The sequence below is a fragment of the Xyrauchen texanus genome, chromosome 2 (assembly GCF_025860055.1).
Source record: "Xyrauchen texanus isolate HMW12.3.18 chromosome 2, RBS_HiC_50CHRs, whole genome shotgun sequence".
NCBI lineage: Eukaryota > Metazoa > Chordata > Actinopteri > Cypriniformes > Catostomidae > Xyrauchen > Xyrauchen texanus.
In genome coordinates, this window is record NC_068277.1 from 18,628,643 (window position 1) to 18,641,335 (window position 12,693).

Here is a 12,693-nt window from a genome sequence, read left to right on the forward strand (position 1 = left end):
AGACTTTTTACGCAGGCCTGTAGGGGACCATATACACAGGAAATGCTTTTGTGTCCATTTGCGTTGTTTTGGAATTATTCCTCTGTTTTGTGTCTGACTGCTGAAATGCGTCTCATTTCTTTTCTTTATCTTGTGCCATGAGCATATTAGTTTAAGACACCATGTCGAGCTTTTAAGAACATCTCTCAAGTCACCTGTATTCTGTTACATCTGTTGTGCTGCATCTTTTTTAGCTCAAGAACGCAATCTGTTTGAACAGCTCTAAAAGAACAACTAAGCAACCACACAGAAAACCCTAGCAATTACATAGAAGCATGCTAAAAACCAGTCAGAAAACCTGTGCAACCATATAGCAACATATTGGGAACCACCCACAACACCCCAGCATCATAAAAACAAGTTTATATGGGCGAATTCTGCTCACATCTAGTTGAGATCAGAGCCTGAATGAATATATCCAGAGTGTGTTGTGAGTTGAGTGTATGTGTTCTGGTGATGTCAAAGTCTTATGCTTGTGTATCACATTGTGTTAGTTGTTACCATAACACTTATGAGATAACTGAAAATCACTAATTGAATACTTTCCTTTGACATTCTACAGCTCACACACCAAAGGACATTACAGAGATGTTATTGCACAATACTGTGTGTCATTTCTACAGAGATCTAAATCATGCATATTCGTCATTCCACAAATTGAGAAGTAACAACTGTCTGTTTTTATGAAAGTGTTATTGAAAGCAGAATTTCATTTCCTCACAACCAGCATACAGAATTTCTTAAAGGGATAGTTCATTCAAAAATGTAAAATTCTGTCATCATTTACCCCCATGACTTTCTTTCTTCTGTGGAACGCAAAGAAGATGTTAGGCATTATGTTAGTCTCAGTCACCATTCTATTTTATCTAACATCTCCTTTTGTGTTCCACAGAACAAAGTCATACGGGTTTGGTGTAATGTAAGGGAAAGTAAATGATGACCGATTTTTAATTTTGGAAGAAACCATCTCTTTAAATCAAGGCCACTATTGGTCAATGTTTATAACAAAGAAGGGAGGGAGTTTATTAGTGTCTTTATTGAACAAGTCAAAAGTAGCATTCATATTTTGACTCTATGTGAATACAGCCTCCCTACATTTTAGTCACCTGTCATCACAAGAGAAAATATTTACTCCGACCCAGAAAAGCGTGTCTCCTATAATGAAACAGCGTACGCTCGCGCGCTCGCAAAACAAAAAATGCATCGTTATTCCATGGGCCTTATTTCTAAAACTGATAAAACTTAGTCCAATAAGTTCTAACAACTCATTGAAAACAAATAAACTTAGTATAATACTTGGAAGCAACTAAATGAGAACTACTGTCTGCTCCTCTTCAGGAAGTATTTTAGAGCAAATGAGCCAGAGTTTCCCATGTGCAGTTAATTTCAATACAAAGCCCTTGCTGTCATTTAAATGTGGGACATATTTTGGATGTTTAGTGAGTGAGAAGGGGGATGTGTGTTTGAATACGAAGGCAAAATAGTGAGACCAGCAAATCAGCAACTGCTTGTGGTTGACATTTAAGAAGTGATACCATGTTCTCTTTGATTATGATGTAATAGGTATCATTAAAGTGATGGTGGGTTCCATGATGGAAACCCTGGAACTGAGAACTATCATTATCTGAGCATTACAGAAAATGTAAATAAATGTGGAGTGGTGGTGGCGTAGTGGGCTAAAGCACATAACTGTTAATCAGAAGGTCGCTGGGTCGGTCCCCACAGCCACAACCATTGTGTCCTTGAGCAAGACACTTAACTCCAGGTTGCTCTGGGGGGGATGTGCCTGTAATAAGTGCACTAAGTCACTTTGGATAAAAGCGTCTGCCAAATGCATAAATGTAAATGTAAATCATAATGTAGTTAGCACTAAGTTATTTACAGTATTTTGTCAATAAGCTCATAGACAATGTTGTTTCAAATTGCAATAAACACATTTACACATTCTGTAACAATGGCAAGGTTGATTTATAATCAGTTCTAAGACAATCTGAATTATAGCAACCCTAGCGCCATATGCATGAGTGTCAGTAAGAACACAAAAAGAGATGCCATGCAGAATGTTGAGGACTGACAGCCTCAGTCACCATTCATTTTCATTAAATGGAAAAAAGGTGCAATGAAAGTGAATGGTGACTGAGAATTTTCTTTAATAGGTGAAGTATCCCTTTCAGCTTGTGTTCCTCCAAGGGGATTGCCTCCAACAAGTGTACTGTAACTATGTACTTACTGGATGTCTATATCTTAAAGGATAAGAGCATACCAAGTGTTTCCATATACACTCATGTGGCACTTTATTAGAAACAGTCTGGTCCTAATAACGTGCACCCGACGTAGTCTTCTGCTGTTGCAGCCCATTCACCTCAAGGATGAAGGATTTGTGCATTCCGAGATGCTATTCTACTATCTACAATTGTACAGAGCGTTTATCGGAGTTACCGTAGCATTTCTGTCGGCTCGTACCAGTCTGGACATTCTCCATTGACCTCTCTCATCAACATGGTGTTTCCGTCAGCAGAACTGCTGCTTGCTGGATGTTTTTGGCACCATTCTGAGTAAACTTTAGAGACTGTTGTGAATGAAAATCCCTGGAGATCAGCAGTTACACAAATACTCAAACCAGCCTGTCTGGCACCAACAATAATGCCACAGTTGAACTCACTGAGATAAAAAAAACAAAATCCCCATTCTGATGGTTGATGTGAACAATAAATTAAGCTCCTAACCTGTATCTGCATGATTTTATTAATTGCACTCTTGCCACACGATTGGCTGATTGGATAATCGCATGAATATGTAGGTGTACAGGTGTTTCTAATAAAGTGCTCAATCTGTGTGTAAACTATGTGTTTATGCACTGTTGGGTTATTTACCTAGAAAGCCTTCTGAGTGCTCTGATCCATTCCTCCGGTCCTCCATCGCGCTCAGCAAAGCCTGTTTCAGCGTGCTCACCCACTCCTCCATCTCCGCCTCACTGTCGGCCGCCAGATAGTGACTGTAACGCTCCTGCATCTTTAGCTCAAAGCCGTTCCGCCGCATCTTAGGACACTGTAAAACATTTGATGGAAGGAATTTAATGCTGTTACTTTAAGATCTGTTGGTGGTTGGGTTGTAATAATGGGTGTTCAGTAAGTCACATTCCTCTGGTTGTGTTACTGAAATCTGACCCCTGCCTGAGGGCTGCTATATGTTCACTTTAAAGAGCCCATATTATGTTAATTTTCAGGTTCATAATTTTATTTTGGGGGTCTACTAGAATAGGTTTACATGATTTAATGTTCAAAAAACACATTCTTTTTCTCATACTGTACATTTCTTGTCCCCGCTCATCATACTCTGTCCAAAACGCTCTGATTTAACTCCTCGAGCAGGACGTTTCACAGTGGTAAGTTTTAATTTAGTAGCTTGCTAGTACTTACAAGTACACTGTTGATTATTGTGAACCTAACAAAGCTTCAAGTAAAAGACACATAGTGCATTCTAAGACAGTTATCTTTTGCTGGAATGTGTGTAGCTGAACCTTTGGAGAACAGAGGTTTACTTCTGGTTGGACATTACCGAGGGCATTAGAGAGTTATTCAGAGTTTACACTACACGATTTTAGGCCCGATTTTCACGCGCCAGCAGTTTCGTGGAGATTACCGCCAAAAGCCAGAAAACATAGGCAAATCGAGCTCGCTCCGAAGAAGCGATCTGAGAGAAGCGCCGACGTGTTGCCGATGTCAGCGAGATATCTAGATTGTTAAATATCTGGACCTGTCTGCGATTCCAAATCTCGCAATGTGAAGGATGGAATACAACTGCAGCGTTGACCTACAGCCAATGAGAGAGCAAGAAAGGGGCACAGGAAGTTTCAGTGGGAGGAGCCCTGATGTACCTGCAACAGAACATCAACTAGCATGGCTGCGGTATCAAGAAAAGCCTCATTGGACCGAAGAAATGGAAGAAAATTTGTGGAACATTTGATGTTTCATCTGAACTGTACCACAACTGGGTGGAGAAAGAGAAGAGTTGGATAGAAATTGCCAATTCTCTTGGACAGTTAGGTAAGCAAATAGGTAGATTTTTCAGTAGGAGGTACTTTTTCATATTGTAACCAATAAAATATACGATTCTGAAATGCATAACATATGATCACGCATTTATTTTCATATCACAGATCACTTCTCGCGTGTACTCTGTTGTGAAACGTAATTTGGAGTCCAGGCAGAGTCATCGGGTATTCGTCAATAGTGAAATGTTTTGTAATGTGTTCACCCCTGTTGCCTATTCCTCGTATAATTTGAAAACTCTACAACTTCCAAGACAAGACAGTTAGCCTTGGACTACCATGGATAGCAGCCGTAACATTACAGGTTGTAATTATAAGTAAACCTCCTCACTTTACCACTGATAAAGACTCTTGAGATCGACCATTTTGTTACACAGTTTTAGATAAAAGCCGGCCCACAGCTGATTAGCAAAACTATTTCAACACAATAACATCAGTTAGAAGAGGCCTACAGCTGTGCACTGGGTGTACATCCAACACAAAACTCTGCATTTGAACTCTTGGTAGCAGATAAATCCACAAATAATCAAGCCTACTTACAGGTTGTGATCCTGAAGTGCCAGATTGTCCCAACAAAGTGGGATCTGCACCATCTTTCAGGAGTAACCGTCTTGAAAATCCAGCATTGGTTGTGGTTGTATTGCTAAATAATTCAAATAAATTTTAACCACTGATACATCAATTCATCTGCCTTTGGACATCCAAACAAAGAGGTTTTGCTTTTGCAGTGAAGAAAACAGCGTCTTCTCAACATGGTGACAACACTAACCCAAATCATCCTGGTCTCTGCTATAACTACGTTTGTTTGGGTTTGGGCCAAAGTAGCCCTTACGCGGGCATTATGCAAATGTTTTGCATAGTGACATTGATACTTTACGGAAGAACTGGCTGGACTGCAAACAGCCCATTTCTTGTAGATCTTGAGCAGTGTTGTCTGAGGGAGAGAATAACTCCCTTTTGCATGGACTTTGTGCTTTGTAACTTTGCAGAACTTGTACATGCACAAAGAGCTGTTACACACTAAAGGAAAGGGAAAATCCCAGAAAGCATAATAGGGCGTCTTTAAATCAAAGTCAGACATTTCTCTCTACAGTATACTGAATACATGCAGGAAAATGTGTTGAATTAAGCTTTCCAGCTTCTAAATTAACACTGCCATTACTATCTTTGTCAAACATAGCCAAAACACAGCAACATCAACTGCAACAAAAAATCAGCCGTTCTGAATTTCACAATTTATACTTCTTATCATTGTTTTTTAATTATAAGTCCTTTTATGATGCTAGTCAAGGTTTCAAACAAAATATAATTTAATTTTACATTATAATTTCCACCATCTATTTGACCCTTAAAATGTATCTGCCTTGTATTGTTACTATACCCTCGTTAGGCCCCCCGGACATGCATGGATGTTGTATTTTGGCTTCGCTATATGCAAAGCATAATTCAAATTCATTTAAACCGACTGATCACAGTTCAGAAAACGGTTAACTTTTGACGAGTCATGTGACAAAACAACATTGTGCCGATCGCGGAGGAGTTTGTCTTTGGGAGAAACATCAACAAAACTACATCTGGTAAGAAACCTAATTGTGTTTTTACACTGAAACCTGTATGAGTCAAAAGATTAGTGTATCTAGTTTCATGATGCCATTTTTAACATTTGAACGATTTATCGCAAAACACCACACCGCTAAACACAATGTACACTAATGTTTACTTTAGCGCAAATCCTATATTTACTGTGCATTTTCACATTCATCATCAATGGGTTCATCCAGAAGCTGAAATATTATGCTTTCAGAGGCTTTAAACAGAGAAACTGTTATGAGACCAATGCAGACAGACAGCACACTGAAGGTTAAGAGAGAATCCAACAGCTTTTCTGAAGTTCAGTTTCAGGCTGCAGATGATGTTTGGACCACTCAACATGTTTGGCAGACATGGAACAATGGTATTCAGTACATAGATTCTGATTTATAATGTATAATTATATTTGAACATGGTTGGCAGTGATTGGATGATGCTGGTCATTACTTTGAATCGTGGTCAATTGTGGTCATTTCTGGATGTAATGTCTATGACGTCTTAAAAACATGAATAACCAACACACCTGGAAACATAAACAATTTGATAAAACAAATCTGACTTTCTATAGCTTGGTATTATATACATTTTCACAACTTATTCTTACTGTCCACATATGTTTACATCTATTTTTAGGAAAACTATTTGCTCAAGAATAAAAAAAATTGTGTATGTTTATTAGGTGCAACTAGTTACAAATAAAAAATGGAAATGGAAAATGCACGCTTGGGTCTCAGGAGGATACCTTTAAGAATAATGACTTTCTAATGTGATTGGCTAGCTTCATTTATCTAGGGCAGGTCATGTTGCTAATTGCCGGATTAGTAAATGTGGGGCTCAATATGTACACTATCCCAAGACCTATGCCTGTAAACTACTATAACCTTTGATCATAAGACATCCAAAAAAACTGTTCACCCAGAATGCCTATAAAAATTGAACAATTCAGAGCACATACCGGAACTACATCTATGCAGGAGTCCAGATAGATGGAGCCTTTTGACTCTTTGTAGTTTTTCTCATCTTTGTATGAATTCAGTATGTAGGAGCCATCAGGGAGTTGAGACAGGTAGAAATATCTTCTCTTGAAAACCTGCGGAAACATATATTAGAAATTTAGGGGTTTATGTTCATTTTTCATATTTATTAGAAACATTTACTTGTAAATGAAATTATTAAATCTAATCTCACCAACATTTAAACCACTTTACTATCGTGAGGATGTTAGAAAAATCAAAGCTCAGTACAAACTTGATACAAATATTATTTATTATTAATAATAATAATAATGGTTTATGAAAACATCATGTTAACCAACTAACGTCATCAATTAAGTTTATTCATTCAACTCCTAAACAGTTATGGGACTGAAGTTTTGTAGATTGCCTTTCAAAATTGTGCAGATAATTCCACAAACCTTCATGGAGACAGAGAGACTGCTGTTGATGTTGGCTTTCTGTAACCAGCCCTGTTTCATTACACCTCCTCTCTGAGAGCAAAGAGATGATGAATCCTGGAACACACACACAAAATAATGCCTTCTCTGCTTTTTAAGACCAAACACTAAAATAATAATGCTGTATGTTCTGCCTTTATGCTTCACTTATAATTTACACAAATCTAAGCAAATAAGCCAACTAGTCCTTGCATAGGAAATCAACATCACACACACACATTAACAAAACACTAATCATGCTCTCACAAAACACAAATCTTAAATTAGCTAGAAAACAAATTTTTTAAATGTCAATAATCAATATATGTCTATTCAAGACTAAACGAAACTACTAAAGTGACTACAGATATTTGTGTGTGTGTGTGTGACTCTGACTAATCTAATTGAAGTGGCCTGGCATCCTTTATGAATGTGCTTTTCTATGGCTCTCCACTGTAATATAATTGTCCAAATGCCCTTCACCCCTTTTTCCTGCAACATTTCTCTCTCTCCCTCTCTGCTAATTTATTAAATTGAATGGGAGTTACATAAATATATATATATATATACACATATACATACACACACTGTATATATATTGTATATGTGTGTGTGTGTGTGTGTGTGTGTGTGTGTGTTATCATTGGTCTCTCTCTTTACCCCTGAACTCCTTCACCTTTATGGGTGATCAACATTAGTGTTTGGACAAATAAATATAATTTAATTTAGATAAATGAACTCTCAAAGCAAATTAGTCTAGATTCTTCATGTCTTGACACATACACATGCACATATACACAAACACAGGGTGGAGAAGCACTCCGTTTGCCCTGTAATCAGCACTCCTTCCATCTAATTTTGTTCAGATCTGCTGGACATTTCAGTGCATTGCTATTAATAGAGCATGAGAGTCAGATTCCCTGTAATGGGTTTCTCTGCTGACTGTCTGGCCTTTATCTCGACATCTTTATCTTTGACCTCACAGATGCAGAACTATATTGTCCCTAACATCCATGTAACAGAGTAACAATATGAGAATGTTTTAATTGACACTTAGACATAAATCTAAAAAACAAAAGTTTAACCTTTTAAGCTTGGATGGGCCTGCCGAGAATTAAAAAAATTCTAAATATTAATAAATACAGTCTTGACCAAAACAAAATAGGTATCATTTTAAAGCCTAGAAGTTGTTCTCTAAAATACAAGAAGACATTATGACTTCATCGGAAATGATGCAGTACTCTACATTGCCCAGCGTAATGGAATGCTAAAACAATCGTATAAGGATTTATTTAGCTGAAAACAGAGGTGGAATCTAACTATGGGCAGAGAGGATCGTTCACTCTTAACATATGGCCACCAGCAGACTCAATGATGGCTCCAATGACAAAGAATGGAACTGAATGAGATCTTGTTACTCATGCCTGCATGGATTGGAGAGAGAGTATTCCTTTAGTCATTGTTGTATTTGCATGTGTAATTAATTTGTATGTACAACTAATATGTTTTATATGATTGGAGAGGCTTTTGGACACTAGAATAAATTATTTTGCAATGCTATAACTTTTTTGTTGAACACCTTTCATTTTGGGTATGCCACTGTAAAGGGGGTTAAAGAGAAAGGAGGAGGTGAGAACCGGCTTGACGATATACTGTAAATAATATTTTAATTATAAACTGAACCAAAAAGACAAACACACACACAGGTGTCGGACTGCTGTCCGTAAATCTCTCTCTCTGTCGCACTGCCATCTTCGGTCTGCCTTTATCCCTCTCAAGGGCTAATAAGCCTGATTACGGGCTGTGTGTGCAGAATCACGACCCGGCCCCCGCCCTCCGCCCTGCTACATTCCTCCCTCATACTCACAGGCCGGGGAGTCCCCGGCATGACGTACACCCCCCCCCTCTTTCCCTGGGGAGGGGTGTGCGTTCCACCCCGTCTGCCGGCACCCCGTGTGCCACCTACAATCCGTAATTAGCCTGATTATGGGCCATGTGTGCGGAATCACGACCTGGCCCCGCCCTCCCTCCTGTCACAGCCACTGAAACAAAAATCTTTAAAAACACCCTCAGAGCTTAAAGGGTTGTTTACCTCATGAAATGGCCTGTGTTCATCTATTTTCTTACTGAAACAGGAAGTTGGGGCAGGATACATGAAGGCGCTCATCCTTTTTCTTAAATAGTCTATAGGCTTTAGTTTACATCACAGCCATGAACATGATTTGCTACTTGCTATTGCTAGTGAGAAGTAGTTGATTTTAGGGGGCAGGGCATTCTCATTCTTGAGAGCATTTGATGACAATGGCAAAATTATTATCCAATGAATTATATTTTCCAAGAAGAGCAAAAGGTGGACTAAAAGACTTTAAAAGGTAAACGTTTGAAAATAAATAAACAAAATATGGTAGTCATTTCATCTGCACTACTCTGTGAAATAAACTTGTCAATTGTGTAAATTAGTCATGATAAATTAACAGAAAACTCATATGAGAGAATATAGTAAGACAGCTGATGTTCTCCTACACAGTTTTCCACTCATAACAAACATTAAAACATCTTACCTCCTCCCCCTCATCAACCTCAAACATTTGACTGGGAAGCTTCTCCATCTTCATCCCTTTACTGCAAGACAAAAAAAGTAGCTTATGCCAAAATTTTGGAAATAGCCAAGAAACCTTTTACAAAAATAGTGAAAACTTCAACATACCAGGGCAGCATCCGGAAATCTCCTGAGTACGCCTCATAATTATAGTTGATGATGTGCCAGTCAGTGTTGTACATCTTAATGCACTGACAAAGACAGAAAGCATTGCTCAGATACTAAATCACAAGAGTACAAGTAACCATAAAAATATGAAAAACACTGGAAAATATGATATCATAGGTCTGGAAAACTGCAGGCTTCACTGTCGTTTTGGCAGAAAGAAATTCTACATTTTCTTTACCTCTTTGGCAAACAGACTTTTAGCTTCATTTTCAGCATTTTGAGGTACTGATGGAACAACCGTCCTTCTTTGACGATGAATCTGGGCCTCCTAGACAGACAAGTCACACCAAAGTCCTAAGTTTACACATTTTTAAACATTTTATCATTGCTTAAAGGAATAGTTCACCCAAAAATGAAAATTCTGTCATCATTTACATGTTTGTGTTCACATGAGAACTTGCAATGTTTTTGATTTTGCGAGTCATTGTGAGCAGTGTTGGGTGTAATCTGATCACTTTTAGTCAATCACGTTTCTGTTTGTAAGAAATTACTGTAACTTAAACCTAAAGTAATTAGCAATGTGATTATTTTTCCAATGAAGTAATCATTAAAATAATCTGATTACAATTTTGGAGAAGAAATATTTTCAGAATGTAATTAGTGCAAAGGTTTCCTGTATAATTAACAGCTTTAGCTGGGGGAGAATTACGTTTATATGTAAGCAAAATTAACATTATAACAGAAATATACCCATATATATCAGAAATCGAATTGAGAGCTTGTGAATCGGAATCAAATTCTGCTTATATTTTGGAGTAGATACTCCTAGGACCTATACCTTCATTTAGAGCAAAGTCTGGCAAATAAATAGGGTTGGGAATGGAGAACAGATTCTTATTCAGAACCGGTTCTATGTAAAAAAATAAAATAAAATACAGGAACAGAATTATTCTTATAACTTTCGGTTCTGTTAACAGTTCTTGAATGTTCATTCTTTCACCAATGCGGTACTCTGACAGGGCTAACATACTCTGACAGTGTTTACTGAAACCACTCAGCTCCACAGAAACACTGCTATTAAAGGTGCTGTAAGTGTTTTCAGCCATTCTACTTCCACGAGACTGAGCCGCTGGATTAGCCACGTCCCCTCTTTCCAAAACCCCAAATTCCAAAGATACCAAAATCAGCTTTATTGAGAGCAGAAATGGTTGTTAATAACAACAGTAGTAAGGTTCAACAGTAGTATGACTTTCTACGGCTAAATACAAAAAAAAAAGAATATCTCAGCTTTGCAGGTCCATAAAAGCAAGCGAATGGTGACCAGACCTTTGAAGCTCCAAAAGGGAGATAAAGTCAGCATAAAAGTAATCCATACACCAGTGGTTTAATGAATATCATCTGAAGTGATCCAGTTGATTTTGGGTGAGAACAGACCAAAATATAACTCTTATTCTTTAAATATTGTCATTCCATTCTCTACCCACAATCATTATTTTAAGCTTGATTACACTTCCTAGTATTTGATGCGTATGCAAATCACTAGATGTCGCTATAGGAGGTGTAATCGAACTTGAAATCATGATTGTTAAGGAGAAAGTTATATTTTTGTTTGTTCTCACCCAAAACCAACTGGCTCGCTTAAGAAGACATTGATTAAACCACTGGAGTGATATGGATGATTTTTATGCTGAGTTTATCAAATTTTTGGAGCTTTAAAAGGCCTGAAAACCATTCACTTGCATTGTATGGACCTACAGATGTGACATAATCTTCTAGAAATCTTCGTTTGTGTCCTGAAGAACAACGAAAGCCATACACATCTGGGATGGCATGAGGGTAATTATATGTAAAAATTATTTGTATTTTTGGGGGAACTATCCCTTTTAGGCTTGTGAGACTGAAATCAGAGTAATTACTGAATGGTTGTTGATATGGCAATGTGTTGTAAAGACACACATAATGACTATATATATATATATATATATATATATATATATATATATATATATATATAACTATATAATATTATTATTATATTTATTAAAATAAATATAAATAAAATATCTTAATTAGTCTATGTAAACACATTTTGCAAGAATTGAATGTTATCATATTGTAACAGGCTACTAATTACAGTAAATCCAATATTAACTGAAAATGTCTAAATAATCAATATATTTAAAATATTATTCTCATAATTACTAAGTAAAAGAATTGGTAAAAGGAATCGGAACCTGGCTCATTAAATTCCTTATGATTCTCCTATCCTTACAAATAGGTATTTTTTTGTTTTTGCCCGCACAAGGCTGAGGACTAAGTTTGAAAATTTGCCAAATGTGTAAACGGCAGGAAATGTGCTTGTGAAGTGACTTACTGATACATCATCAGCTGGCCACAGCAGCAGATCTCTCTGTGGATCACTGTGGATCTGAGCTTTTCTCTGGAACACCACATTCTCATAGTCCAGCGGCTCAATGATTTTCGGCTGCTCCTGCGCACGCACACACACACACATTAGTGAGAGGGATAAATCTACACTATGAACATCAACAGACCTGTGTTGTCTAGGCTCAACATTTTTATGGCAATATTTCTTTTTGAAAATACTGATACAAAGCACACTGTTATTATTTGGATTTAATCTGATTTTGGACTGACATGTTGAACTTGTCATGTAGTTTGTATGAATTTGAATTTGGCAAACACAGAAAAGTGTTTCCCCAAAACAAAACACATTGGAAAGACAGAAGAGACTGGATTAATGGAATAGTTCACTCAAAAATTAAAATTCTGTCAAAAGTTTCTCACCCATGTCGGTCCAAACATTGATGAAACCCAGCCTAAGTCACCATTCACTTTCATGAGATTTCCTTT

General features: G+C 37.4%; 1 protein-coding gene across 1 annotated transcript in view; it reads right to left on the minus strand.

The window, feature by feature from the left end:
- dock11 (dedicator of cytokinesis 11) overlaps positions 1-12,693 on the minus strand; it is a 99,961-nt gene that overhangs the window by 72,644 nt on the left and 14,624 nt on the right. The window contains exons 2-8 of the mRNA XM_052141723.1: positions 12,194-12,310; positions 10,058-10,147; positions 9,820-9,902; positions 9,674-9,734; positions 7,095-7,190; positions 6,636-6,770; positions 2,913-3,087 (exon numbers count right to left, since the gene is read on the minus strand). Of these exons, the coding sequence (XP_051997683.1) occupies positions 2,913-3,087; positions 6,636-6,770; positions 7,095-7,190; positions 9,674-9,734; positions 9,820-9,902; positions 10,058-10,147; positions 12,194-12,310 (757 nt within the window). The remainder of the gene's footprint in view (positions 1-2,912; positions 3,088-6,635; positions 6,771-7,094; positions 7,191-9,673; positions 9,735-9,819; positions 9,903-10,057; positions 10,148-12,193; positions 12,311-12,693) is intronic.